The following is a 25896-nucleotide window of genomic DNA, read 5'->3' on the forward strand; positions in this document are numbered from 1 at the left end:
TAATACTTACCCCTATAATGTATGATGCATTTTGATACTTTTTGTGATAAACACCAAATTTAGCAACTTAATAGTTCAAGAGCCATCTTTTGAAAAATACTGTTCTTAGGTATGTGCTGCCTACACTTCTTGAACTGGTCTTATTGCCATCACCAATGAAAACCGGAGAACTTGTTGAGACTATGCTAAAGGCTGGGGCCGAGCAGACACAACTTAGAGACAGACTGTAAAAAGGTCACATGGAGGGGGCCGCCTGGTGGCACAAGCGGTTGGGTGCTCCTGCTCCGCTTCAGCGGCGCCGGGTTCGCAGGTTTGGATCCTGGGCGCGCACCAACGCACCGCTTGTCAGGCCACGCTGTGGCGGTGTCCCATATAGAGTGGAGGAAGATGGGCACAGATGTTAGCCCAGGGCCAGTCTTCCTCAGCCAAAAGGGGAGGATTGGCATCGGATGTTAGCTCAGGGCTGATCTGCCTTACAAGAAAAAAAACAAAAGTCACATGGAGAACACTTCAGTCTTGTCTTCTTAGGTTTAGAACATAAGTTCTATGATGAGTTATTCCAATTCTTGGGAACGCAGAAATCTCTTCTCACTTAAGCCTTTCTAATAAAAATAGGCTAGAAGGCTGGTGTTTATTTTTAATTGAGCTTGGAGGCAGAGACTGATGAGGTAGCAGCCAGGTTTCCTTAAGAAACTACTTGCTTTGAATTTCAAGCTGCGTAATTCTCTAGACTTAAGTTTTCTGTGAAGGAGTAAACAAGCCTTTCCTTCTTACCCAAATCATGGAGGGGGAGGTGGTAAATGAAGAACTTGAGGCAGCTTTGAGATTCCAGAAGCTGCTGCTGTGAAATGATTACCCCTGACCAAAGTAGGCCTGTCTATACTGCTCTTTGAACAAATTGAGAAGGCTCACCGCACTCGTTCAAACTGGTTTCATAGTGGCTTGGCTACTTGATACTGGTATCTTCTAGCACTTTAAACCACAGAGGACAGACCTATAGCTCAGGCTCTGTGTGAGGGACTGCCTAACCCAGTGATGGGGAAGACAAGGTAACCAAATATCTCAATAGCAGAGTAACATCTAACTCACAAGTCAAGATCGCAATGATTTATATATATATATATATATATTTGTGTGTGTGTGTGTGTGTGTGAGGAAGATCAGCCCTGAGCTAACATCCATGCTAAACCTCCTCTTTTTGCTGAGGAAGACCGGCTCTGAGCTAACATCTATTGCCAATCCTCCTCCTTCCCACCCCCCCCAACGCCCCAGTAGATAGTTGTATGTCATAGTTTCACATCCTTCTAGTTGCTGTATGTGGGACGCAGCCTCAGCATGGCCGGAGAAGCGGTGCGTCGGTGCGCGCCCGGGATCTGAACCCGGGCTGCCAGTAGCGGAGCGCACGCACTTAACTGCTAAGCCACGGGGCCGGCCCAGAATGATTTATATCTTATCTGGCTCCAGAGTGGTGGTGGAAACAAAACCAATTACAAATAGACTTAGGATTCCCGAAATGTAAATTGTTTTTAATATATTTAAAAGCACACAGAAATCTTGATTTATAAAAAAATAAATACATAACAAATTTATTCATGATCCTGGGCTCTTATGAGGTCAAACTTTTTAATGGCTGTGATGTGTCAATGTAAAACATATATGATCTGTTATACACACAGAAGCACATTCCAGTTGTAAAAGGAAACTCCTTCAAGGATCAGAATGAACAAAGATCAGTCTTCTAATGCAGAAAGCATGTCCAGAGCTGGGTGATGGGGTTGGGCCCAGGCACAGCAGCCTCTGACCAGCCAGCCTACAGTCTAAGGAGCCAGGACAGGAAGGCATAGCCCTTCCGCTCACAGTGCTGCCCTGATGGTCAAGTGCTGAATGGCTGACTCCTTCGAAGGCTCCTCAAGGCTCCCAGCCTCTACTGCAACTAGGAAGCACAGGAGGGACTGTTTTGTCCTTACTTGTGGCTCTGTCCTGTTTGAGAGCAGAAGACTGAGAAGGTGTGCTCATTAAATATTTTCATTATAACACTGAATGGAAACCATGATTCTGCCCATGAGCGCTGAGCTGAGAGAACACAAGAACTTCACACTGGGCTCCACTGGAGACGAGGAGTGTGGGTGAGCAAGCATGCACTTCTGAAGTGGGCAAGGAGGGAAGTGCTTTCTCCAGCTGACATGCTCTTGAGGGTGAAGAAGTTTGGCCTAAATACCTGATGATGCTTCATAAATTGGGGATATGGGAATCAAGTTTTTACCGCTGTAACATACAACATAAAAAAACAAAAATCCAGTTTTGTTAGTAGATAGCTAAATTTTGATTAAAACCTGAAATGTTTTCATGTAATTGTCAACAGGATGGAATGTATCTGATATAGTTTAATCTGTTGTTTCTTTGGCTGTCTTTCAGTTAGATCTAGAAACTGTTTTGACATCCTCAGTCCTATTTTCCAAACCACTTAATTCCTGTCATTCTTAAGTTGGCTAGTTCTCCTCCTTCAGAAAAATTACCCACAACCACCTTCCTAATAGTGAGGGTGTACTTCTGAATAGAAGAGTCCTTCGGCTGAAATGGCATCTCCAAGGCCCACAGTTCGAATAGGATCTTTGCACACCAGCACTGGTGTGAAGTGGAAGGATATTCCCTCCCGGTGCCATTCTACTACTGGCTCATTTGGGTTTACTACGATCCTGGAGCCTGCCTCCGAGTGGGAAGTCATGAACTCTTGGGGTGCCCTCAGAGACACTTGGCTGGCATCTATGGTTTCTGTTGCACAGGCCTGTGTTCCAGCCACGCGAGCTCCTGCAGCCACGGCCGCCAGCTGGTTGGCCCAGTGTCTGTCCACAGTCGCCAGGATGTGGTAGGCCAGCGTGTGGAAGTGGATCCTGGTGAGGTCTGAGGCTCTGCTTTTACTCCTCCCATGTTCCTTCAGGATCCAAAAGAGGATGTCACTGACCATGCCCACATCAGGAACCCCGTTCCAGGAAGAGAGAGAGGAGTGAGGTCCAGATGCCGACTGGCTGAGAAATAACAGCTCCTGTTCATTCAGCCCGAGGGACGTCACCGCGGGAAAGACCTGCTAACAAAAACAAAACGGAGGTCTCTTTCTGATGGACATCTAGCTCCTAAGATATCTTAGGACACAGCCTATGACTAAAGTCAGGAAAGGAAGACAGGATGGCATCTTTCTTCTTTCATCTTTCACGAGACTCCCTGCCCCTAAAGTCTGTGGTGGGGAAGTGACAGATCATAGGTCACTGTTGTGGCTATTAACCTCTAACCATCTCCACCTTCATTATCACTTGGGATAAACCAGAAAGTTGCAGTAACACCGTTTTAGACCCAGTCATTTGTTATACACCATTATAAGACAAAGGGCAGAGGTGTACATATTTTGTATTTCTTTCCATGGTGCCCAGCTTTTGCCTTTGCACACACAGCAGATCCTCTCACCATGGACGGAACGTGACTCAGCTCCTGAATGTCAGCAGGTGTTACACCAGTAAAACGCAGAAGGCCCTAGCAACAGTCAGGGTTGCAATGGTTCCGTGTACAAAACACCAAGAAGTAAGGAGAATAGTTTCAGGTTAGATCTAAGCTTTTAAAGCAGGTATGGGTTAGGAAGACTGTATTTAATAATAACACTGTGTAGAAAAGGGTACCAAACAGGGGCTGTGAGCCTGTTTTCTATCTTTAGGGGAACCACTATGTCCACCTCACTATCTTTCTTACTTTAGCACTTTCATCTTTAGAGCCAGAGAACTGCACATAAGGTGAATTTCTGTGCGAGAGAGACGAGCCCCGCTATGTATGTAGGTAGGTAGGTAGGTGTGTGTGTGCACACCTGCACGCACATGCATGTGTATTTATTTACGTATTTAAAGGTCAATGGCCTAGCCTTTGCTAATGTAATAGCACTGCCATTTACTGCATGTTCTGTGCCAGGCACCGAGCTAATGGCTTTATTTCATTCAGCTCTTACTGTAACCCTCTGAGGGAAGCAGGGATGGCCTCTTTTTTACAGATAAGGGGACTGAGGCTCAGAAAGGTTAAGGAGACATACAGAAAATGAAATAAAAATGGCTTGTTTTTCAAAAAGTGAAAAGATAACCTCAAAAGAGAAATGCAAATAAAAACTATAATGAAAAACACCAAGAGTGAACCGTAATGTAAACCATACACTTTGGGTGATAGTGACGTGTGCATGTAGGTTCACTGACTGTAAGAAATGTCCCACTCTGGTGCAGTGGGATGTTGATGGGTGGGGGGAGGCTGTGGATGTGTATGGGCAGGGGTATATGCAAACTCTCTACATTCTGCTCACTTTTGCTGTGAACCTAAAAAGCAAAGTCTATTAAAAAGAAACTATCCTGAAATATCATTTCTTACCTGTCAGATTGGTAAGAATGCATGTTTCTAATCACATTCCGGTGGCAAGGAGATGAGGAAATAAGCATTTGTAAAGAGTTCTAGCGGAAGTAAATTGGTACAATTCTCATGGAGGGCAATTTGGCAATATCAAACTTAGAAATGCTTTTTATGCTCTACTCCAGCTATTCTACTTCTGAGAACTTATCATACACATATACTTGCTCATGGACAAAATAAAATCATGTACAAAGTTATTTGTTGCAACACTGTATGGAATAGCAAAGGACACTAAACCAAATGCCCATCAAGAAGGTTCAGGTTAAATGAACTGAGGTACACCCACACATTCCTTTCAACCTCAGGGCTCTGAAAAGACTGAGGACGTTCTCCATGTGATGACAGAGAAAAGATCCCCAAAATTCATTTAGTGAAAAAAGGCCAAGTGTAGAACAGTGTATTCAGTATGCTATTTATCTTTTTGGGTAAACAAGGATGAAAAAATAAAGATATATTCCCATACTTGTTTATATATGTACACAGCAACTCTGGAGGGATACAGTTGAAACTAATAAGGCGATTAATAACAGTGGGGACAGATGGCCGGAGGGAGGGAGACTTCTTCATGTATCTTTTAATATTTTTTGGGTTTTGAACCATATGAATAAATTACCCATTAAAAAGGTTAAACAACAATAAAATGAAAGGTAAAGGAACTTGCCTAAGTTCATAAAGCTAGCAAATGTTTGGCAAAGCTGGCATTCCAACCCAGGTTTCTAAAGTCTGTTATCTTTTTTTTTTTTTTGTGAGGAAGATCAGCCCTGAGCTAACATCCATGCTAATCCTCCTCTTTTTGCTGAGGAACACCGGCTCTGAGCTAACATCTATTGCCAATTCTCCTCCTTTTTTCCCCAAAGCCCCAGTAGATAGTTGTATGTCATAGCTGCACATCCTTCCAGTTGCTGTATGTGCGACACGGCCTCAGCATGGCCAGAGAAGCAGTGTGTTGGTGCGCGCCCGGGATCCGAACCCGGGCCGCCAGTAGCGGAGCGCGCGCACTTAACCGCTAAGCCACAGGGCCAGCCCCAAAGTCTGTATTCTTAAGCATCACACTCTTGGGTGAAAGATCTGTACACTGAAAACTATAAAACATTGCTGAAAGAAATTAAAGAAGACACAAAGAAATGGAAAGATAATCTGTGCTCTTGGACTGGAAGAATTAACATTGTTAAGACGTACATACTTCCTAAAGCAATCTATAGATTCAATGCAATCTCTATCAAAGTTCCAACAACATTTTTCACAGAAATAGAACAAAGAATCCTAAAATTTATATGCAACAACAACAAACCCCGGACAGCTAAAGGAATCCTGAGAAAAAAGAACAAAGCTGGAGGTATCACACTCCCTGACTTCAAAATATACTACAAAGCTATAGTAACCAAAACAGCATGGTACTGGCACAAAAACAGACACACAGATCAATGGAATAGAATTGAAAGCCCAGAAATAAACCCACACATCTATGGACAGCTAATCTTCGACAAAGGAGCCAAGAACATACAATGGAGAAAGGAAAGTCTCTTCAACAAATGGTGTTGGGAAAACTGGATAGCCACATGCAAAAAAATGAAAGTAGACCATTACTTTACACCATACACAAAAATTAACTCCAAATGGATTAAAGACTTGAATGTAAGACCTGAAACCATGAAACTTCTAGGAGAAAACATAGGCAGTGCACTCTTTAACATCTGTCTTAGCAACGTATTTTCAAGCACCATGTCTGACTGGGCAAGAGAAACAATAGAAAAAATAAACAAATGGGACTACATCAAACTAAAAAGCTTCTGCACAGCAAAGGAAACCATCAACAAAACGAAAAGACAACCTAACAATTGGGAGAAGATATTTGCAAACCATACATCTGATAAGGGGTTAATCTCCAAAATATATAAAGAACTCACACATCTCAACAACAAAAAAACTAACAACCCAATTAAAAAATGGGCAAAAGACCTGAACAGACGTTTCTCCAAAGAAGATATATAGATGGCCAATAGACACATGAAAAGATGTTCAACATCATTAACTATCAGGGAAATGCAAATGAAAACTACAATGAGGTATCACCTCATGCCCGTCAGAATGGCTATAATTAACAAGACAGCAAACAACAAGTGTTGGAGAGGATGTGGAGAGAAGGGAACTCTCATACACTGCTGGTGGGAGTGCAAACTGGTGCAGCCACTATGGAACACAGTATGGAGATTCCTCAAAAAATCAAGGATAGAACTACCATACGATCCAGCAATTCCACTGCTGGGTATTTATCCAAAGAATGTGAAAACACCAGTGCGTAAAGATACATGCACCGCTGTGTTCACTGCAGCATTATTCACAATAGCCAAGACTTGGAAGCAACCTAAGTGCCCATCAAGGGACGAATGGATAAAGAAGATTTGGTATATATACACAATGGAATACTACTCAGCCACAAGAAACGATGAAATCCAGCCATTTGTGACTACATGGATAGACATTGAGGGTATTATGCAAAGTGAAATAAGTCAGAGGGAGAAGGTCAAATACAGTATGATCTCCCTCATTAAGTAGTAGATAATAACAACAACAAACAAACACATAGAGAGAGATTGGATTGGTGGTTACCAGAGGGGAGGAGGGGAAGGAGTAGGGCGAAAGGGATAATTAGGCACATGTGTGTGGTGATGGACTGTAATTAGTATTTGGGTGGTGAACATGAGAACATGATGTAATCCATGCAGAAACAGAAGTATAATGATGTACACCTGAAATTTATACAATGTTATAAACCAATGTTACTGCAATAAACAAACAAACAAAAAGTATCACACTCTTGGATTTATCTAATCACTGCTGCTGTCCAAAGGCAGGGGTTGAACACCTGGATGCCTGGTGGTGAGGGAGTGAAGCTCACCCAAAGTTTTCTTTCTCCGAGCTTCTTGAGTTCAACTGAAAGCAGCTAAGCTGGACTTCAGTTTTCTCCCTTAAGTTCTACTGCAAAAGCCATTCATTTCTAACTTCCCCATTCCAGAAGGAGAAACACAACCCAAGAACCCATCAGTCACATTGCCGTATTTTTAACCTAGAAGGAGATCCTGTTCCAGAACAGTTCTGGCTCCTTATTTGGATGTCCGTGGACCTAGGTCTGAGTGACAGGACATCCACATCTCAGTGAGCCAGTCTCACCTGACAAAGGTGTTTCTCTGCAAGACCCCATGAGGGTCAGGACCAAAGAGGGCCCCACGTGCTGCCCGTGTGGTTACCTGAAGCACCATGCTGCTCATGAGCTCCCTATTGGTCATACTGGCCAGCTCTAGGTGAATTGGAATGCCAGTGGGGACGTCAGAAATGGAGGTCACAACCTGCAAAGAGAAGAGGAGAGCATTGCCATTAGAAATAGAAGGAAGTCAGGCAAGAGGGAAGGATCAGGTCCTGAGAGTCAATGCCTCCTGTCACTGCCTTTGCATCCTCATGAAAGCTCCACGCCATGTGGGTCGCCATGGCCTCTGTGGACGAGGGATGCTTTTCCCAACAGGGAAAATTCAGTTCTGCAGAGAGTTGCTGGGGTTATAGACTCAGAGAGCACAAAGACCCGCCCCTGTATGTTCACATAGCCAGCCTATTCTTGGGGACCTAAACTGAGGAGGCGGCTTCAACTGCTGTAAGAATCTGCAGGAACCGCAGCACAGCCGATGTGAAGTGAGATGGTACAGATGACACAGAGGACACAAACTACAAACACCGCAGCTTGCAGCCACGTTCACTTTAGCACAGGATGCAGAGGCTCAGGCAAGAAGATGTTCTGACCTGTCCTACTCAAGCCACTGCCTGTGCCCGAAAGAATACCGTGAGGTGCCTCACTGGAGTAGGAGGCAGGCTTCAGAGCCAGCTGCCATGATAAGCCCTGGGGAGGCCAGGACCAAGGACAAGGCAGCACAAGCTGCAGAGAGCAAGAGAGGCAGGAATCTGAAGCAAAACACTAGCTGAGATCTGTGAAATTCTGTAACAGTGCTATTACCTCCAAGAGTCTCTTCCTCTGGAGCTCCTTGCTTTGTCCCTCCATCATGTGCAATCCAGAGAGGATCACCAGGTCTGGCTGAAACTCCTCCAGGCTAGACACAAACACCTCCAGCATATTCATGGCCCCGTTGGAGAGGTCGTGGGAGAAGATGAATCGGTTGGCATGGGGAGCTTTTAACTGGCCCCACTCCTCCCCTAGAAAAGCCCAGTCAACACAATGGGAAGAAAAGGAAGAGGCTTTAAGTCTCCTAGCTGTGGGGGGCTTGCAGGGGCCTCACTGGAGCCTTGGCTCTGGGCAGGCTGGCTTCTGGCTGAGTGGACCCTGGCTACAATGGCTGAAGATAAGCATGGCATCGCATCCAGGAGGACAGTGGTCAGTAAAGAAACAAACAAACCAAAAACCCCAACCCCAACCCAACAAAAACACAGAAACACAGTATGGGTGCTATACTGTATGCCTTTGTCGAGGGGCTGGCAATTAGCTCCCCTCGAGTCCCAGGAAAGCTCTACTGTCCACTGAGCTCTCAAACAGAGGATGCCAGTGTCCTTTCCCAGTCAGAGTGGGAGCATGACTTCCAGGTAGCAGCACATGGTGCATACCATGCATGTCCCTGAATACAGACATGCTGCCTTTCTCAAAGCACTTTCCACCTCATAGCAGCACCCTGAGCACCTTTCATTTAGTTGGGACCTAGGGAGGCTGAAGTTCCAAGAGTCAAGCTGACTGCACCTCTTCCTCCCTGCTGCCCGCTGGTGGTTTCCGGGCACCTGATCCAGAAGGTAAGAGTCTCTGGCTGCTCAAGCCTCCTCTGAATGAGCTGCTTTGGAATAATGACTGTTCAAGAACAAGTTCAAGTGTTACTTCCTCCTTAGATGGTTGCTGACTGCTCCAGCCTGGCTGCACTTTCACCACTTTGAGCATCCACAGAGACTCTCCTTTACATGGTTTGGTGACTAATCATTTTGCTTTGAGTTATCTCTTCCACCATTTTGAAACAGTATTCAAACCTATATCATTACTTAACTTTTCACACATTTGTGCCACATCTCCCCAGACAGACTGCCAGCTCTTTAAAGGGAATACTGTATGTCTTTGATTCCCTTGGCACCTGTCACAAACCCCTGCATAGAGTGCCTACTCAGTAGCTGCTAATCTGATCCAGGCGGGGGGGGGGGGGGGGGGGGGGCCAGATCCATTCTTGGTTGGGTCTTCTGGTGGGGAAGGAGTTTGGAGTCTGTGCACATCTATAGGAGGGGCTCTCAGCACTGGCAATGCATCAGAATCTCCTGGGGAACCTAGTTTTTAATGTACAGGTAGCAAGGCCCCACCCTAGGAGAGCCTGATGTGCAGTCAGGTAAAGAACTACCGATTAAGACCCCACAGCTGCCAAGTTTTCAAAAGGAGTGTGCTATTGCTGTGAGTCCTAAAGCAGGAAAGGTGACAAGGAGGCCCTCTCCGAGGTCACTTGGTGAAGCTTCATGGTCGGAGACTTTACCATGCAGAACTCACATTCTTCTCCATAAAGACCTGAAAATCTTGAAATCAATCAGTCTAAGGGCTACTGCTTAGGGCAATTCCTAAATGAGGCCTTCCCCACTGAGCACCAGAGGGAGCCAGTCACCACCAGCATGGACATGCTCCCAGAGACTTGGGGGCAAGGATTTGTGATCCAGGCTTACACAGCTTTCCCTCCACATACAGGATTTGTCCCAATTATAAAACTAAAGTCCATACATTGAAATTTAGTTTTTCACTGGTCTCTATTGTGAGGAATCAGAATTGGCTACCCCAAAATGTGTCTCTTTGCCTTGGCTTGATTATTTTTAAGAACAAAAGACTCTGAAAGAAACTTTGGCCTTGCCCCTAACTGCCTAAAAGAATTTAAGATAAAAGGCCTGTCCCCAGGACAGGCCATCACCATAAATAACTCTGGGTATTGACAGACTGGGAGGGTCCTTGCTAAGCCCATTCTTATCACAGTTCTGTTTCCCAAACATCTGCTTTTCCATCTCCATGTGAATTGCCTTCCTCCCCTTTGAAGTCCCAAACCACTACCCCCAACACCCTCCTTTGTCTTTTGCTGAAGATGCTATTTAAGGTGACAACCTCAGCCATTTTGGCAAGTTGCTCAGTTTTCCTGAGTGTCTCCCATGTATACATGTTATAAAGCTTTGTTTGATTTTCTCCTGTTATTCTGTCTCATGTCAATTTAATTCATACCCAGCCAGAAGGATGCAGAGGGTAGAGGATTTGTCTTCCTCCCCTACACTATCTTTACTGGATATTCCCACAGAAAGTTTATCCCCAAGGCAGACAAACCACAGCAGGGCTTCCTCATCCTGCAGGTTGATCTGCCAACTGCAGTCAGCAACCTGCTTCCTCCTTTCTACAATGGCCTCTCCAGACAGAAGCCCTGCCCCCTGGTGGGGAGCACTTGCATGTGTGCTGAGTGTGGAGGGCTGACTCTAGAGCAGGTGTCCAGGCTGTGAGAACCCATCCTTCCTTTGCTTTGAATTCAGCTTTACTGAATCCATTCCTCTGAAAAACCTTTTATATGTGGGTTATTTGTATAAAAATCTATGAAAGCAGAAAAAAAAGACATTACCTATTTACTAAACCCCGCTACAACGGTTATATTTGTTAAAACACCACACTCTTTTCTTAACTGCTGGCCCATGTCTTACCATTTGTCCAAAGAAAATAACCAGTGGTGGTTCACAGAGCTGACTGCAGCAGTCCAACTCGACTTTGTCTCTCAAGACCCAACACAAGGACGGCCTCCCCTATGAAGCCTTTCCTAACTCTGCCACCACCAAGCAAACTCAATTACTTCCTTCCTGGGGCCACTGCTGTACCCTGTTATAGGACCTGGTACATGATTTTGCAATCATTTGTTCAAGAGTCCATTTCCTGCAGTGAACTGTGAGCCAAGGGCAGGGCCCACGTCTTCTATCATCATATTCCTACTGCCTCACATTGCACCTGGAGTATAATGTGAGTGAATTAGCAAAAGAACAAGTGAACAAGAGAACAGACCAATGACTTAAATGCCCATGAAAACAAAAAATATGGGTGTGAACTCCAAATCCAACGTTTCCCCAATTAATAAGACTCTGTACAATGGTAAAAATACATGACATTAGTGTTCTCCATTGGGCAAGACCTGGAACGGACCCTTAAAGGGTGAAGCTGCTAAGAAGCACGGCCTAACTTAACCTAGGAGAGAAGAGCCACACAGCATCAAAATAATTTCTTCAAGGAAAAAGTAAGAGAGGCAAAAATAAACAGCTTCCGCAAGGCAAAGACAAGGAGTTACACTGCCTGTTTCCACAGGACACAGGACTGATGGAGTGGCCTGAGAAGCAAAACGACTGAAACTCAGACACAGTGAGCCCATAATAATAGTCAATGCCCCTCTTTCCTCACAAAGCTTTGAATTTATTTCTTTACATGATCTCTTCTCTCAATTTATGATCCCACCCTTCAGCCAGTAAGTCAGCAAAACCTATGAAGTGACTCACTGCATCCCCAGCCCAAACCCTGAAAATAAACTTCTCTGGGGAAGTCTTGTAGGAGAGAAGGAGGGGAAAAAAGTTGACAAATCCTCTCTGGGAATTTATCCATCTAGGTCAGAAAGACACTGGGGATGGATTTCTGTTAAGAGAGCTGACCCAAGGCCTGCTGCCATCAGACTAGGTTCCCTCCAGGGGCTGATGAAAATGTAACTTCACATAAAGCTTAGTGGAAGGCCACTGCTTTGTACTAAGAAAATAAGGCATAGAAAAGAAAGACTGACGTGTGAAGCTTATAAATCCAAGGATAGAGACAATCTCCTTTCAAGATAAGCTATGCTGTCTTCTTAACTACATACGAGTCACAGCTGTCAACAGCTGTGTCTCGTTAAAGAAACCAGTCTCTCTACTCTGCGGTCACCAGGGAAAATGATAGAAACCAGGAACCAGAAAGGTCCCGCATTCATGATGTGAGTGCCAGCAGGGTGGAAGTGAGACGAATCTGGAACTGGTAGCAGGAGCAGCAGCACCTCCAAGGCATACCTTTAGCTATTCTAGACTCTTCCAGTCAACAGTCACGTTCATGCCCTTCATTTAAAGAGCTCACAGTGCTCAGCCACACTAACCTCTTAATCCTTACCACAATCTTCAGGCAGTAAGAACTGTCACTCTGACTTCCGACTTGGGGAAATAAAAACTGAGAGAAACTCAAAACTTGTGTATCATTAAATGTGAATCGCCTGCTTCAACATTCTGTCCCAAATTTTCAGACCCTGCCCTTCCTAACTGATTCCAGTAAGCACCCTAAAGAGAACCAGAAATGAGAAACAATTCCTTTTCTGTACTTAGAGAAAGGCATAATTTTCAAGAAGCACTATATTTCCTATCTTACATTAAAGTTAATTACTCTAGCAGGTGCGGTTCTCTTAATTGTCTGACTTGGAAGCAGTTCACTGAAGCGTACTAAGTAAGTACTGCTTTAAGGTACCAATCAGTCAGTTTAGATGCTGGAGTCTTTAACTTGAATTAATAATGCATCGAATCAGAAATTCAAGAGTCTGAGTATGAGCAGAGGAAAGGTACAACAGCTAATATAGGGAATCAAATAAACAGAATTAAAATATATTTAGGTATTTAGGATTCTCTCAGAAATCAGATTTCTAGTCTGTATAACAAAATCTGCTGGGGTTCGGGTAAGATGGGGTGGATTTGGATTTATAAACACTGGAACATTATATAATGGGAAATAATGTACGTGTTGTTAACTACAAAACACTCCTACTTACACACCCAAGGGAGAATAAAATGCTTCAAAGGAAGTTTGCCAAAGGCCTGGAACCAATCCTAAGCAGCTTGGAACAGTTGGCCAGAAAGGCCTAGGGCAGAATCCAGCACAGAGCTGAGCAGATGTTACCTGCTCTTCTCTTTTCTGAGTAACAAAGAAAAACTTTATATATGCATCTTTAACATATTTTCATTTTATTCATGATGCCTGCTTTCCTACAACCTGATTTCTCTTGGGTTCAGATCAATTATGTTTGCAGACCTGGGACTTTTCTGCAAGTTGTAATACTCTATCACTTTTCCTTGAGACAATGGCAGTATCAGCTCAGTAGAACCAAGGGGTCAGAAAACCTTTGGTATGGCAAGAACAGGATCCTGCCAATTTACTAAGATAGATTTCTAGCACAGTCACATCCCAAGTGACAATACACAGTCCCCTGACCAGTCTTACACCATTACTTACTCATTTCTCTTACCTGCTTGATACTCTAAAATGAGATGGAACTCATCCACTTCCTGCAGTGACTCTGGTGGAACAAATACATTGTCATCAAGAAGTTCATGCAGCTTTGGACCAACTGGACCGCAAAGAAGAACCTGGAGACAAGCAATTCGAAATCTATCAGGAGACCTGTCCCTTTTCCCATGGAATATGTACAGTTACTGAAAAGGTACATCCAGGCCATGTCTATTCATTTCAACAAAATACTGGAATCCAAATCTAATTTTGAAAGCTTGTGGTTAGGAAGTATGTAGCAGAGGGGCTACTACCAGGGCTTAGGCCTCTGGAGGGTATGGCCACAATGTACCCAGAAATGAGAGGCTGACAAAAGACATGGGGCACACATGTTAGGTACCTATATAGCTGCTGAATCCCACACACCCTGTTAGGGACTGAATGTTTGTGTCCTACTAACATTCATAAGTTGAAGCCTAATTGCCAATGTGTGGTATTCTGAGATCAGGCTTTTAGGAGGTAATTAAGGTTAAATGAGGTCATATGGGTAGGGTCCTAATCCAATAGAATTGGTGGCCTTATAAGAAAAGGAAGAAAGAGATCTCTTTTTCTACCATATCCACTGAAGAAAGGCCATGTGAGGACACAGAGAAGGCAGTGGTCTGCAAGCCAGGAAGAGAGCCCTCACCAGAAATTGAACTCTGCTGCAAACTTGATCTTTGACTTTCTAGCCTCCAGAACTGTGAGAAAATAAATTTGTGTTGTTTAAGCCCCCCCAGTGCATGGCATTTTGTTATTATGGCAGCCCAAGCACACTAAGATACACCATACACCATTTTCTCTCTTTCCTTTACTCACATCCCGTGTGGGCAAACAAATAGGGGATGTTAGCTGCTCAAAGTTGCCAGATGAAAACAATTCTGTTTGAATTGTACACGGTATAGAAAAGAGCCTCAGGATCACGATACCCTCCACAACCAGGTGACCTAATTTGTGGGATCAGGCTTTATGTGAACAGGATAGCCTTCCACATATGCGAATTAAAGAGCACCTCGATTCAGAAAGTTTGGGGGGAGGTGCTATGCAACTTTTCCAAAACCTACAATTCCAACCTGGGCCTCTCCCTGGCCCTTCTAGAAGCTATTTCACATTTGCTGCTGTTTCTGCCACGCCAGCCCAGGACCCCAATCAAAAGCTAGGCTAACAGACTCAAAACCACTGAACAATGAAGGTTTGGACTGGGATTTAAAGGAAAGTCCCTAGAGACGATCAACACTATTTCAGATTTAATATGCTGCACCCAGAGGCTTCAAAAGGCGTTTTAACTTGCTAATTAACTGCTTGTTTGTACAGAGGCACTTTCACGTATCTAAGGAATCCCAGCTTCTGGGTGAAAATAGACCTCCCTCCCCTTGACTTACTCCCTTTCTGCCTTGACACATGCCTATTCTTTGCCAATTCTGAAAAGGCTAGCCCCTGCCATTGTACTTCTTTTCTTTAATTTGTGGCCAGAACTTTAGCTTCCAAAATGAAATAACAAGGGCCAGATTTACTCTCCTGCCTGATAAAACAAAAAAACAGATAAAATTTATGAAACAATGATTTTCAAAACATGTGGACACTGGGCAACAAAGGACAGTGATCCCTAAGAAACAGAAAAAAACTGAGTAAGCCCTACAAACGCCCCAGAAAATTACCTTAAAAGTTTCCAGATATACAAAATCTGACAGAATTCATCACCAGCAGACCTGCATTATGAGAAATGTTAAAGGAAATGCTTCACTGGGGCCAGTCCAGTGGCGCAAGCAGTTAAGTGTGCACACTCCGCTGCAGCGGCCCGGGGTTCACCGGTTCGGATCCCGGGCGCACACAGACGCACCGCTTGGCAAGCCATGCTGTGGCGGCATCCCATATAAAGTGGAGGAAGATGGGCACAGATGTTAGCCCAGGGCCAGTCTTCCTCAGCAAAAAAAAAGAGGAGGATTGGCAGATGTTAGCACAGGGCTGATCTCCTCACAAAAAAAAAAAAAAAAAAAGGAAATGCTTCAGGCAGAAGGAAATGATACCAGATGGGAACACAGGTCTGAACAAAGGAATGAAGAGAACCAGAAATGGTAACTCTGGATAACCACATAACATCTTTTTCTTATTATTTAAATCTCTTTAAAAGATAATTACTGTTTAAAGAAAATATTAACAACATAGTGTGAGGTTTGTAACATATGTAGAAGTAAACTATATGGCAATAATAGTATAAAGATGGGAGGGGAGAAATGGAAGCACACTTTTGTAAAGTTCTCACATTCTCTGTGGTGGTATAGTAATATCACATGAAAGCAGACTGTGATAAGCTAATTATAAACCCTAAAGCAACCACTAAAATAACAAAACAAAGAATTATAGCTAATAAGCCAGGAAAGATAATATGAAATCATAGAAAATAATCCAAAAGAGTGCAGAAAAAGAGAAAAAGGGAAGATAAAAGAGGTGGACGACAAATAGAAAACAAACAGCAAGATGTCAGCTTTAAACCTAACCTGATATAGCAACAATCATATTGAATGTAAATGGTCTAAATACCCCGATTAAAGGACAGAGATTGTCAAAGTGTATTAAAAAGCAAGCCCCAAGTATATGCTGCCTACAAAAGATACATTTTAAATATAAAGACACAAATAAGTTAAAAGCAGAAGGATGGAAAAAGACATATCTGCTAACACTAATCAAAAGAAAACTGGAATATTATGAAATGCTTTTCTTTACCCCTGGTAATGATAAAAGGCTCAGTTCATGAAGGGATGTAACAATCCTAAACAGTTACATACCTATTAACAGAGCTTAAAAATACACAAAGCAAAAAGTTACTGAACTGCAAGAGAAATAGATATAATTATAGTTGAAAATGTCAATACCCCTCTCTCAATAATTGATAAATCAAGTAGACAGAAAATCAGTAAGAATAAAGAAGACTAAAATGCTATCAACCAACTTGACCCAAATGACATTTACAGAACACTCCACCCAAAAACAACAGCATATAGGTGCTTTTCAAGTGCACACGGAACTTCACCGAAATAGACCATACTCTAGGCCATAAAAAAATCTCAATAAATTTAATAGGAGTTAGAGAAGCATAAATAAAATTAAAATAGAAATTAATATCAGAAAGATATCTGGAAACCCCCAAATATTTAGAAACTAAACATACTTCTAAATAGTTCATCGATAGGCTATTAAGTAGCCCATCTCAAGAAATCAAAGGGAAATTGGAAAGCATTTTGAACTGAATGAAAATAAAAACATAATGTATCAAAATCTGTAGGATGCAGCTAAAGCAGTACTTACGGGGAAATTTATATAGCAGAAACACCTATATCAGAAAGCAAGAAAGGTCTCAAATCAATGACCTCAGCTTCTACCTTAAGAAACTAGAAAAAAGAAGAGCAAGTTAAATTCAAAATAAACAGAAACCAATGAAATAGAAAAGAGAAAAACAATAGAGAAAAATCAATGAAAAAAAGCTCCTTGTTTATTGAAAAGACCAATAAAATGGATAAACCTCTAGCCAAACTGATCAAGAAAAAAAGAAGACATAAATTACCAGTATCAGGAAAGAGAGAGATAACATCACTACAGATCTTAAAGGGATAGGGAAATATTATAATTAATTTTATGCCAATAAATTCAACTTACAGGAAATGAACAAATTCCTTGAAAGATAAAACTACCAAAGCTCATTCAAGAAATGGAAAATCTGAATTTCTCTATATCTATTAAAAAAATCAAAGTTGTTATTAAAAATCTTTCCACATCAATAACTCAAGGCCTAGAGGGCTTCACTGCTGAATTCTACAAACATTTAAGGAAGGTATAATATCAATTCTATACAAACTAAAAAAAAAAAAAATTAAATACTTCCCAACTCATTCTATAAGGTCAGTATTATCCTGAGACCAAAACCAGACAGACTTACAAGAAAAGAAAAATACAGACCAATATCCCTCATGGAAATTGATGTAAAAATTTTAAACAAAATTTTAGTAAACTGAATCTAACAATACATAAAAAAGATACTACATCAGAAGCAAGTAAGGTTTATCCCAGGGAGGCAAGGTTGGTTTAACATTTGAAAAATCAATGTAATGACGACATACCAAACTAAAAAACCAAAACCATACAATCATCTCAATAGATGTAGAAGCAGCATTTGAGAAAATCCAACATCTACTCCCAATTCTTGGCTAAGTTCCACAAATATATTTTGTAAAGGCACTGCTCCCCTCTTGCAATCTGGCTTCTATTTCACTATTCCACTAAATCTGCCTTTGCTATATTCACCAGGGTCTATTTCTGAAACATAATATAGCTTATGTTGATGAGTCTTAGGTCATTAAGAGTATAGACTCTGGAGACAGACTACTTGGATTTAAATCCCAGCTCTACTCCTTACTAGGTATGTGACCTTGAACAGTTTTAACTTCTCCATGCCTCATTTTTCCTACCTACAAAATGGGAATAATAATAGGATTTCCCCTATAGGATATTGTGAGGATTAAATGAGTTAATATATAATGTAAAGGACTTAAAACAGTGCCTGTCATACAGTAAGAACTATGTAAGTGTTAGCTATTATTATTACCTTTGGAAAATACCTAGTCCTTAATCTCTAGTCATTCTCTGATGATCACTCTGTCCACGCTGAGAAGAATTTCAGCCTGTTAAACTGAATCTCTGAGAGAGCAGTATAGGGTGGTGAAGTCATGGCAGAGTGTGGTGTTTGAATCCTCACTCCATTATTTACTGGCTACATGACCTTCTTAACATGTTACTTAACCTCTTTGGACCTCTTTTCTTATCTTTATTTTTATTTATTTTTTTTATTTATTTATTTATTTTTTAAAGATTTTATTTATTTATTTTTCCCCCAAAGCCCCAGTACATAGTTGTCTGTCATAGCTGCACATCCTTCTAGTTGCTGTATGTGGGATGCGGCCTCAGCATGGCTGGAGGAGTGGTGCCTCGGTGCGCACCCGGGATCCGAACCCGGGCCGCCGGCAGCGGAGAGCACGCACTTAACCGCTAAGCCACGGGGCCGGCCCCTCTTTTCTTATCTTTAAAAGGGTGATAATACCTTACTTCATTAGACTGCCATGAGGATTGAATAACAGAAATCCCTTTTCTCTCCTCAAGCTCCTATCAAGGCCAGACTTGTTTTACCAGAATGCTTTTCTATGGGACTGGTCCCAGGCCCAGCTTCTCCAAAGACCAATAGCAAATGTTGGTCCCAGGGGAGGTCAGTTTTGAAAGGTCAATCTTATACTCACCCAGTACTTCCAGGGTGTCATCCTCCCAGAGGCCAGAGTTACTTCTCGGGGGCAGGAGGGCAGCCTTTTAGGGACCCACACAAACACCCAGGATTCTGATGGGAAGGGCCTAGGCTCTCTCTAATGAGCTTATGACTGATCTTTTCTTTTCTTCTATCCATTAATTGGTAATATTTCTGAAGGTCAGCCCTGGAATTTCTAATCTTCTCTATCTGGGAGTTAATTACTATCTATAAAGATAATGACTGAGGGCCGGCCCCGTGGCTTAGAAGTTAAGTGCACGCGCTCCGCTACTGGCGGCCCAGGTTCGGATCCCGGGTGTGCACCGACCCACCGCTTCTCCGGCCATGCTGAGGCCGCGTCCCACATACAGCAACTAGAAGGATGTGCAACTATGACACACAACTATCTACTGGGGCTTTGGGGAAAAAAAGGAGGAGGACTGGCAATAGATGTTAGCTCAGAGCTGGTCTTCCTCAGCAAAAAAGAGGAGGATTAGCACAGATGTTAGGTCAGGGCTGATATTCCTCACACACACACAAAAAAAAGATAATGACTGAAAAAAAATCTGTATCTTCCCCCCTAAAATTTCATGAGAACTTTCTTATTAAAATGTGAACGTTCACACTTTATATATGCTCTCCACATTTAAGCACATCCATCTCTTGGTGTACAGTGTGGCTCCATATGAATTTTTTCCCCTCAAACAGCTGATCATCTATCAGTATTTCTGGGTCCATCTCCAGGCTTTTGAATCTGTGTCCCTGACCCATATTTCTATTTTCAGACTGGTTCCCCCAAACTAGAGGACTGTTTATGGTTCCCTTTCTCTATCATCAGTAGCCACATCTATCCTGCACTTCTCAAGTTCATTTATTCCAGAATCATCTTTATGATTATCTTAAATTTATCTTCTTTGTCCCCATGTATGGTCTAGCACGAAGTGACTGCATTTGGGTAGACTTTAGATAGATAAGTTTCTCTTCTCCTGGCTGCTCTAACCCAAACCTTAATCATTTTACAGCAGGACAACAATAACCTCCTTGCTGGCCTCTCCCCTCAGACCTACTCCACTTGTAGCAAAAGAACTTTCTTACTCAGATGTTATTCTGAACATAGCAGTAATTTTTAATTCTACTTAAACCAAATGGTTTAAGACTTGAAGACACTTCCCTACTGACCCCCATCTGGTGGCCTTCATTTTTCAACACTCTGGATCCAGCTCGCCAAATACATGTTCTCTCATCACTGTATAATCCCCAGTCTCAGGTACTGACTCCAGAGCCCACATGCTCTTAACCATTACATGATCCAGTACTTAAGAACGTGAACTCTAGGGTCCTAGGTTAGAAAGCTCCATTTCTTACTAGCTGTGAACTTCTCTATGCCTCAAGCTTTATGTGGAAAGCAAGACAATAACAGTACCAACAACAGTACCAATTAGCCTTATAGGTTGTTGCAAGGATTAAATGAGATAATCTATGTAAAGCATTAAAGACACTCTCAGGCACAAAGTAAGCACTCGGAAAGCATTAGCTACTACTCCTCTCCTATTACTACTATATTGCCTCGTAACAAGAGGCCTAGGGTCAGGCACATAGTAGGTGGTCCACAAATTGTATCATAGTAGGTGGTCCATAAATTGTATCAAGGAACAGACATTCATTCTTGCTCCTAAAATTATTGAAACACTAGTGAAAGGCACAGGTTTTAATCTGGGAATTTGACCTACCTTTAAATCTGAGTTGGCTGCAAGTTTCTGTCCAATCAAAGCTGCGTTTCCTCCTACATAGTGCTGTAAAACAGTTCAAGGTCATCAGACAGTGTTTTAGCATAACTATGTTACCCAAGCTTAATAATGTTTTAATTTATTGAACTAATTTATAGTCCATTTTTTTCCAAGAAAAATTTGAGATGACTTTACAACAAGGACAGACAGATAAGGTTAATAAAAACATTAACCCCATACAGTGAGGACAGTGAGTTATAAGGAAAGGCGAAGAAAACAAATACACTAACATGAAAATTAGTATAATTGCGTTAACCGTAGATCAAATTTGGCCTTGAGCTTCCAGGCAGCCAGAGCAGATAAAAGAAACATGAGAAGTGTGGATAGATCTTATCTTCTACACGTAATCCTTCTAAAATGAGTATATGATTATTTCACTCTCCTCCTGAAAATCACTGAATAGGTATATAACTGAAGTCCAACTCTTAAGTGAGGCATGCAGGCCTTTCTTCATCTGCCCTCTGCTTTCCTTTCTACCTTCACCTCCTGCTCTTCCCTTCCACGCCATGCCTGCAGCTCTCCAAGTCGGCCTCCCTCTCTGTCTCTGTGCCTTCAGCACACCGTTTCCTTTGATTCGGACGCCTGCCCCTTCTCATACATTGGCAAATCCCTGATCACTTCTCAAGAATCAGCTGCAGCGTCACCTCTTCTGCAGTGCCTTCTGTTCCTCTTTCCCTACTGCCCCTCAGCCTCCACAACCCCCTCCCAGACAGGATTATGGATCCCTCGCTACTCCTATACTCTGAACAAACTTCTACTGCAGGCCTTGTCCACTTAGGCTATTATCATCTGAGTACAAGTCTAGCTCCTTCAGGGCAGGGACGATCCTCTTCTATCAGTAATCGCTCAGTAAATGTCTGTTGCTAAATTTTGAGAAAGGAAGAAACACACTGATGCAGTAGGAAATATAAAGGCTTCCCTGGGAGTAAATTCTAAAAGTAATGGGCAATGTTCTCTCCTAAACACCACATCTCTCAGCCTACGACCTATAGCAGGAGGCAGGTAATTCAAGGCTAGTATACCTTGTTGCTGATTAAGAACGGATTCACATGCCTTGGAAACCTGAGAAGTAGGACATAAGGTTGATGTCGTTATGAACGTTGAGAATCCTCATCAATAGTCTTGCCTGGGTGGAATGCTACCACCTCACCTTCCTAGTCCTCAGCCCCACGCAGAGGCACAGACTAATCAATCTAATTCAATTCTAGATGCCAGATATCACTTTCATCCCAAGGTTTGTGTCAACCAATCACAGGATTCAGGTGGGACAGTAACAGCCACCTATAGATAAATTTAAAACTTTCTTTGATACATAGGCTGAAATTTGGCCTTTTAACACGTTAGCCTTAATTTTTTATTTAACTATGATGGCTAGAATTTACTAAAAATCTTGGGGGAAGTATTAAGAGTCTATGAAGTGGATGTTAGAGTTTTCCTGTAATAGTTATTAACTGCTGTTTATCAGTCAATCTGCCTTATAGGTTTTTTTTTTTTTGTGAGGAAGATCAGCCCTGAGCTAACATCCATGCTAATCCTCCTCCTTTTGCTGAGGAAGACCAGCTCTGAGCTAACATCCATTGCCAATCCTCCTCCATTTTTTTCCCCAAAGCCCCAGTAGATAGTTGTACGTCATAGTTGCACATCCTTCTAGTTGCTGTATGTGGGACGTGGCCTCAGCATGGCCGGAGAAGTGGTGCGTCGGTGCACGCCCGGGATCCGAACCCTGGCCGCCAGTAGTGGAGCGCGTGCACTTAACTGCTAAGCCACGGGGCTTATAGTTTAAGAGAGTTTGAAAAGGCACGAAATGAAGTGTTACTCTAGTGTAAGAAAAATAACACATTTTAGGTTTTATAATGTTAAGAAATGATTTGGATGATCTAAAAGCTAGATAAAATTTCTGTAGAAATTTTTTTGCATTATGAAACAAAAGGCAGGATCAAGGCAGAAGAGAATACAATAAAAATCAAATTGGTGGTTTAACTACCATGATCACAAAGACTTTTAAGCAGTAGACTTGTCATCACGTTAGAACTAAGATTCCTTCATAAGAGATCAGAATCTTACCGAGCTCAGCTGTCAAAATGACTAACTGAAATTTTAACAGCTTGCTCTTTCCTTTAGAAACTCAGCTGGGTAATGCCTGTGCCCATTTCTAATGTTCAAATGGGCAGCTTCAAAGGGAAAAAAAACTTTAAAATCTTAAAAGTTATCAAAATAAAAATGATCATAAAGAATGGCCTGTGAAAGGTACCAATTAAAAGTGGCATTAAAAGCTTCCCTAGTGAGAACCACACCCAGAATTTGATGACTAGCCAAAGGAAGACTTTACGTGAGTAAAAAGAACTGGTGGTGGGATGGGGTGAGGCGGAGAGATGCTTAAACAAACCACCAAAACTTGCCTCAGGAGATGGGAGGGCACGGGGAGCAGGGGGTGTGCTGGGCTGAGGGCTCCAGAGTCCTCAGAGAGTCACAGTTGGGTCTCCAGCCCCAGCACTGCCTGTCACTCCATTGAGCCTTGAGGAAGTGTTGACCATGCAGGCCCCAGGGCTTTGTTTATGATCACCAGGTGGGCCTAAGTTCTAAGTCTGACAGGGTCTACCCTGTTGACCAGTGGTTCTCAAAACAAAGTGCTCAGAACAACAGCATCAATATAACCAGGAAATTTGCTGGAAGGGTAAATTCTTGGGTCCCATCCCACATACACTGAACCAGAAACTGGGAGCAGGGCCCAGGAATCTGTGTTTCAATAACCCCTCCGTGAATCTGATGCGAGCGGGTCTGAGAACCACCAATCTAGACCAGCAGTTCTCAGGCAGGAGTGACTTTGGTTCCCTCCTCTCCCATACTCTAGAAACATCTGGCCATGTCTGGAGACATTTTCAACTGTCACAACTAGAGAAGAGGGGGAGTGCTACTGTCATCTAGTAGGTAGAGGCCAGAGATGCTACCAAACATCTTACAGTGTGCAGGACAGCCCCCACGACAGAGAATTATCTAGTTCAAAACGTCAGTAGTGCTGGGGTTGAGAAGCCTTGCTCTGGACTTGCAGAGCAGAGGTGAGGACTCAGTTCCCCCTTTCCCAGGCAAAGGCTAAAACTAGTTCTCTGTGGGTTTGGCCTTGTTCTCCTGCTGAGGAGGGACTCAGCCATATTAAGACTACTGCCAGTTATCAGCCACAAGCAATACCCCAACAAGTTAGGAGTAGATACCTTTCCTACCTTAAACTTGGGTAACATGAAAAAGAACGAGTTAGTGGATGAACCAGAACCAAAATTTTAGTAATTACACTTCATAATTGTTGGCTGAATTGAACTGAGTAGAAATAGCAGAGTTAATGGAAATCAGACACACAGTTTTACAAAAAAAAGAAAACACTGCAGGACTGGATTCCCAACAATCATCCTCTGGCAGCCAACTGGAGGAAAAAGTTGCTTGGTTGCTTCTAGGAACCATACAAAAAGGTATCTTTTCTCACTCTATCTTAAGTTTACTACTGGTGAACCAAACAGACCTGGGCTCCTGGGAACTCTGACGCAATCCGGGCAATGTCATGGAAAGTTTCCTTATCGCTGAAGAAGCGCTCAGCAGCTGCTCCCTTCCCCATGAAGTGAACGAAGGTTTCTTTTAGATCATTCCTTGAATGCAGAACGCTGTGATCTTTCCCATTCTCAGGATTCAGGCCAAGTGCCTGCAAGAGCTTCACCCCTGAGAGCACTACATCCACACATGCATTGACTCTGGAAGGAAGGAGGGGAGAGACACTATGAAAGAAAGCAGAAGCACGGGGGCAGCTACTCTGCATTTAACAGGGAAATGTTCCGAGAACTGTATTCCAAAAGAAAAATAGATGAAGCGGAACTGAAACCCGACCTAGAAATGAAACAGCATATGGCAGAAGGAAGATTACTTTATCTGGATGTATGTCTTAGGATCAGAACACAGGACTCTTCAATAGTGTGGCAAACTTTTACATTAGTTACAAAGAGAGAGGACAAGTGCTCAGCATTTCAGAACAAAGCTATCATGAAAACATAAATATAGCATTTCTGAGAAAATGCTGGCCGAGCCAAATAGTCTGGATTCACACTGGCTCTGTGACTTGGGTGAATCACTTTAATTTCTCTGTGTCTCAGTTTCCTCATCTGTAAAATGGTATATAATAAGAGTATTTAACTTATAAAGCTGTTGTGAAGAGTAAATAAGTTAATATATGCTTAGGAGCACTGTTTGGTGCAGAGTAAGCAAAATATAAATTTTGGTCAAAAGCCAAACATCAGATACCTTCCCTCGAAAGACATATTAAGATGGTGGTAAGATACACTAAACAGTTAAATGTCTAAACACTCCCAGTTGAAACTCTTCGAGTTGAGTAGTGCCTTAAAGACTTAGGTACACCTGCAGCCTTGTAACAGCTCATCACTTGGCAGGTGTTCACTGGACTGATCCAGGAACTTTAAAGGGCTGTAAGAAGCCAGTGCTGCATCTCCTGGTTGGCTCTTCTACTGAAATTATGAAGTTTTAAGGTTATCTGGCATGGCCTCTCCTATGTGTGCATGGAAAAGTTCCGGCTTATATTTTCAGTGTTTTTTCGCTAAAAATCATCCCTTAAAAGAGAAAGGCCAAATAATTTGGGTAGCTAGATGAAGTCTTTCTGACCCCCAAGGTCATCTTTATTCTCGCCTCTGCCTATTGGGGATGTCATTCTTGCCAGTGGGGCTGGATGACCACGTAAGCAGCTCCCAGCCTCTGAGAAGAGCAGGGCTCACAGCAGGCCAACCGAGACAGCTCCTGGTGGTAAGGGTGGCTGGGCTCCCAGGTTAATTCCGAGCAGCTTTGAAACCAGAGGGAAAATTATTAACAGAGAAGGCCCAATGGTTTGAATTTTAGTGTAAAATACATACCTACAATGCTTCCCTTCTAGTCTCCTTTAAAAATCTTTTTTTTAAATCACTCAGTTTTCATTTTACTTTATTGAAGTACAATTGACATACAATATCCTATTAGTTTCTGGTATAGATCATAGTGATTCAGTATTTATATACATTATGAAATGATCACTGTGATAAGTCTAGTTACCATCTGTGACCAAA

General features: G+C 42.6%; 1 protein-coding gene across 5 annotated transcripts in view; it reads right to left on the reverse strand.

Moving 5' to 3' along the window:
• Positions 1–1505: 1505 nt before the first annotated feature.
• Positions 1506–25896, reverse strand: part of ADPGK (ADP dependent glucokinase) — a 31123-nt gene continuing 6732 nt past the window's right edge. For 4 of the 5 annotated variants that reach the window (XM_014780898.2, XM_087428668.1, XM_087428667.1 and 1 more), the window contains 6 exons: positions 24318–24543; positions 20750–20812; positions 13713–13833; positions 8438–8634; positions 7683–7781; positions 1506–3085 (listed from right to left, as the gene is read on the reverse strand). In XM_014780898.2, the coding sequence (XP_014636384.1) occupies positions 2531–3085; positions 7683–7781; positions 8438–8634; positions 13713–13833; positions 20750–20812; positions 24318–24543 (1261 nt within the window). In that variant the 3' untranslated portion in view covers positions 1506–2530. The remainder of the gene's footprint in view (positions 3086–7682; positions 7782–8437; positions 8635–13712; positions 13834–20749; positions 20813–24317; positions 24544–25896) is intronic. The other variant, XM_004421782.3, reaches the window with a different exon arrangement.

The sequence above is a fragment of the Ceratotherium simum genome, chromosome 3 (assembly GCF_057802395.1).
Source record: "Ceratotherium simum simum isolate JZ-2026a chromosome 3, ASM5780239v1, whole genome shotgun sequence".
NCBI lineage: Eukaryota > Metazoa > Chordata > Mammalia > Perissodactyla > Rhinocerotidae > Ceratotherium > Ceratotherium simum.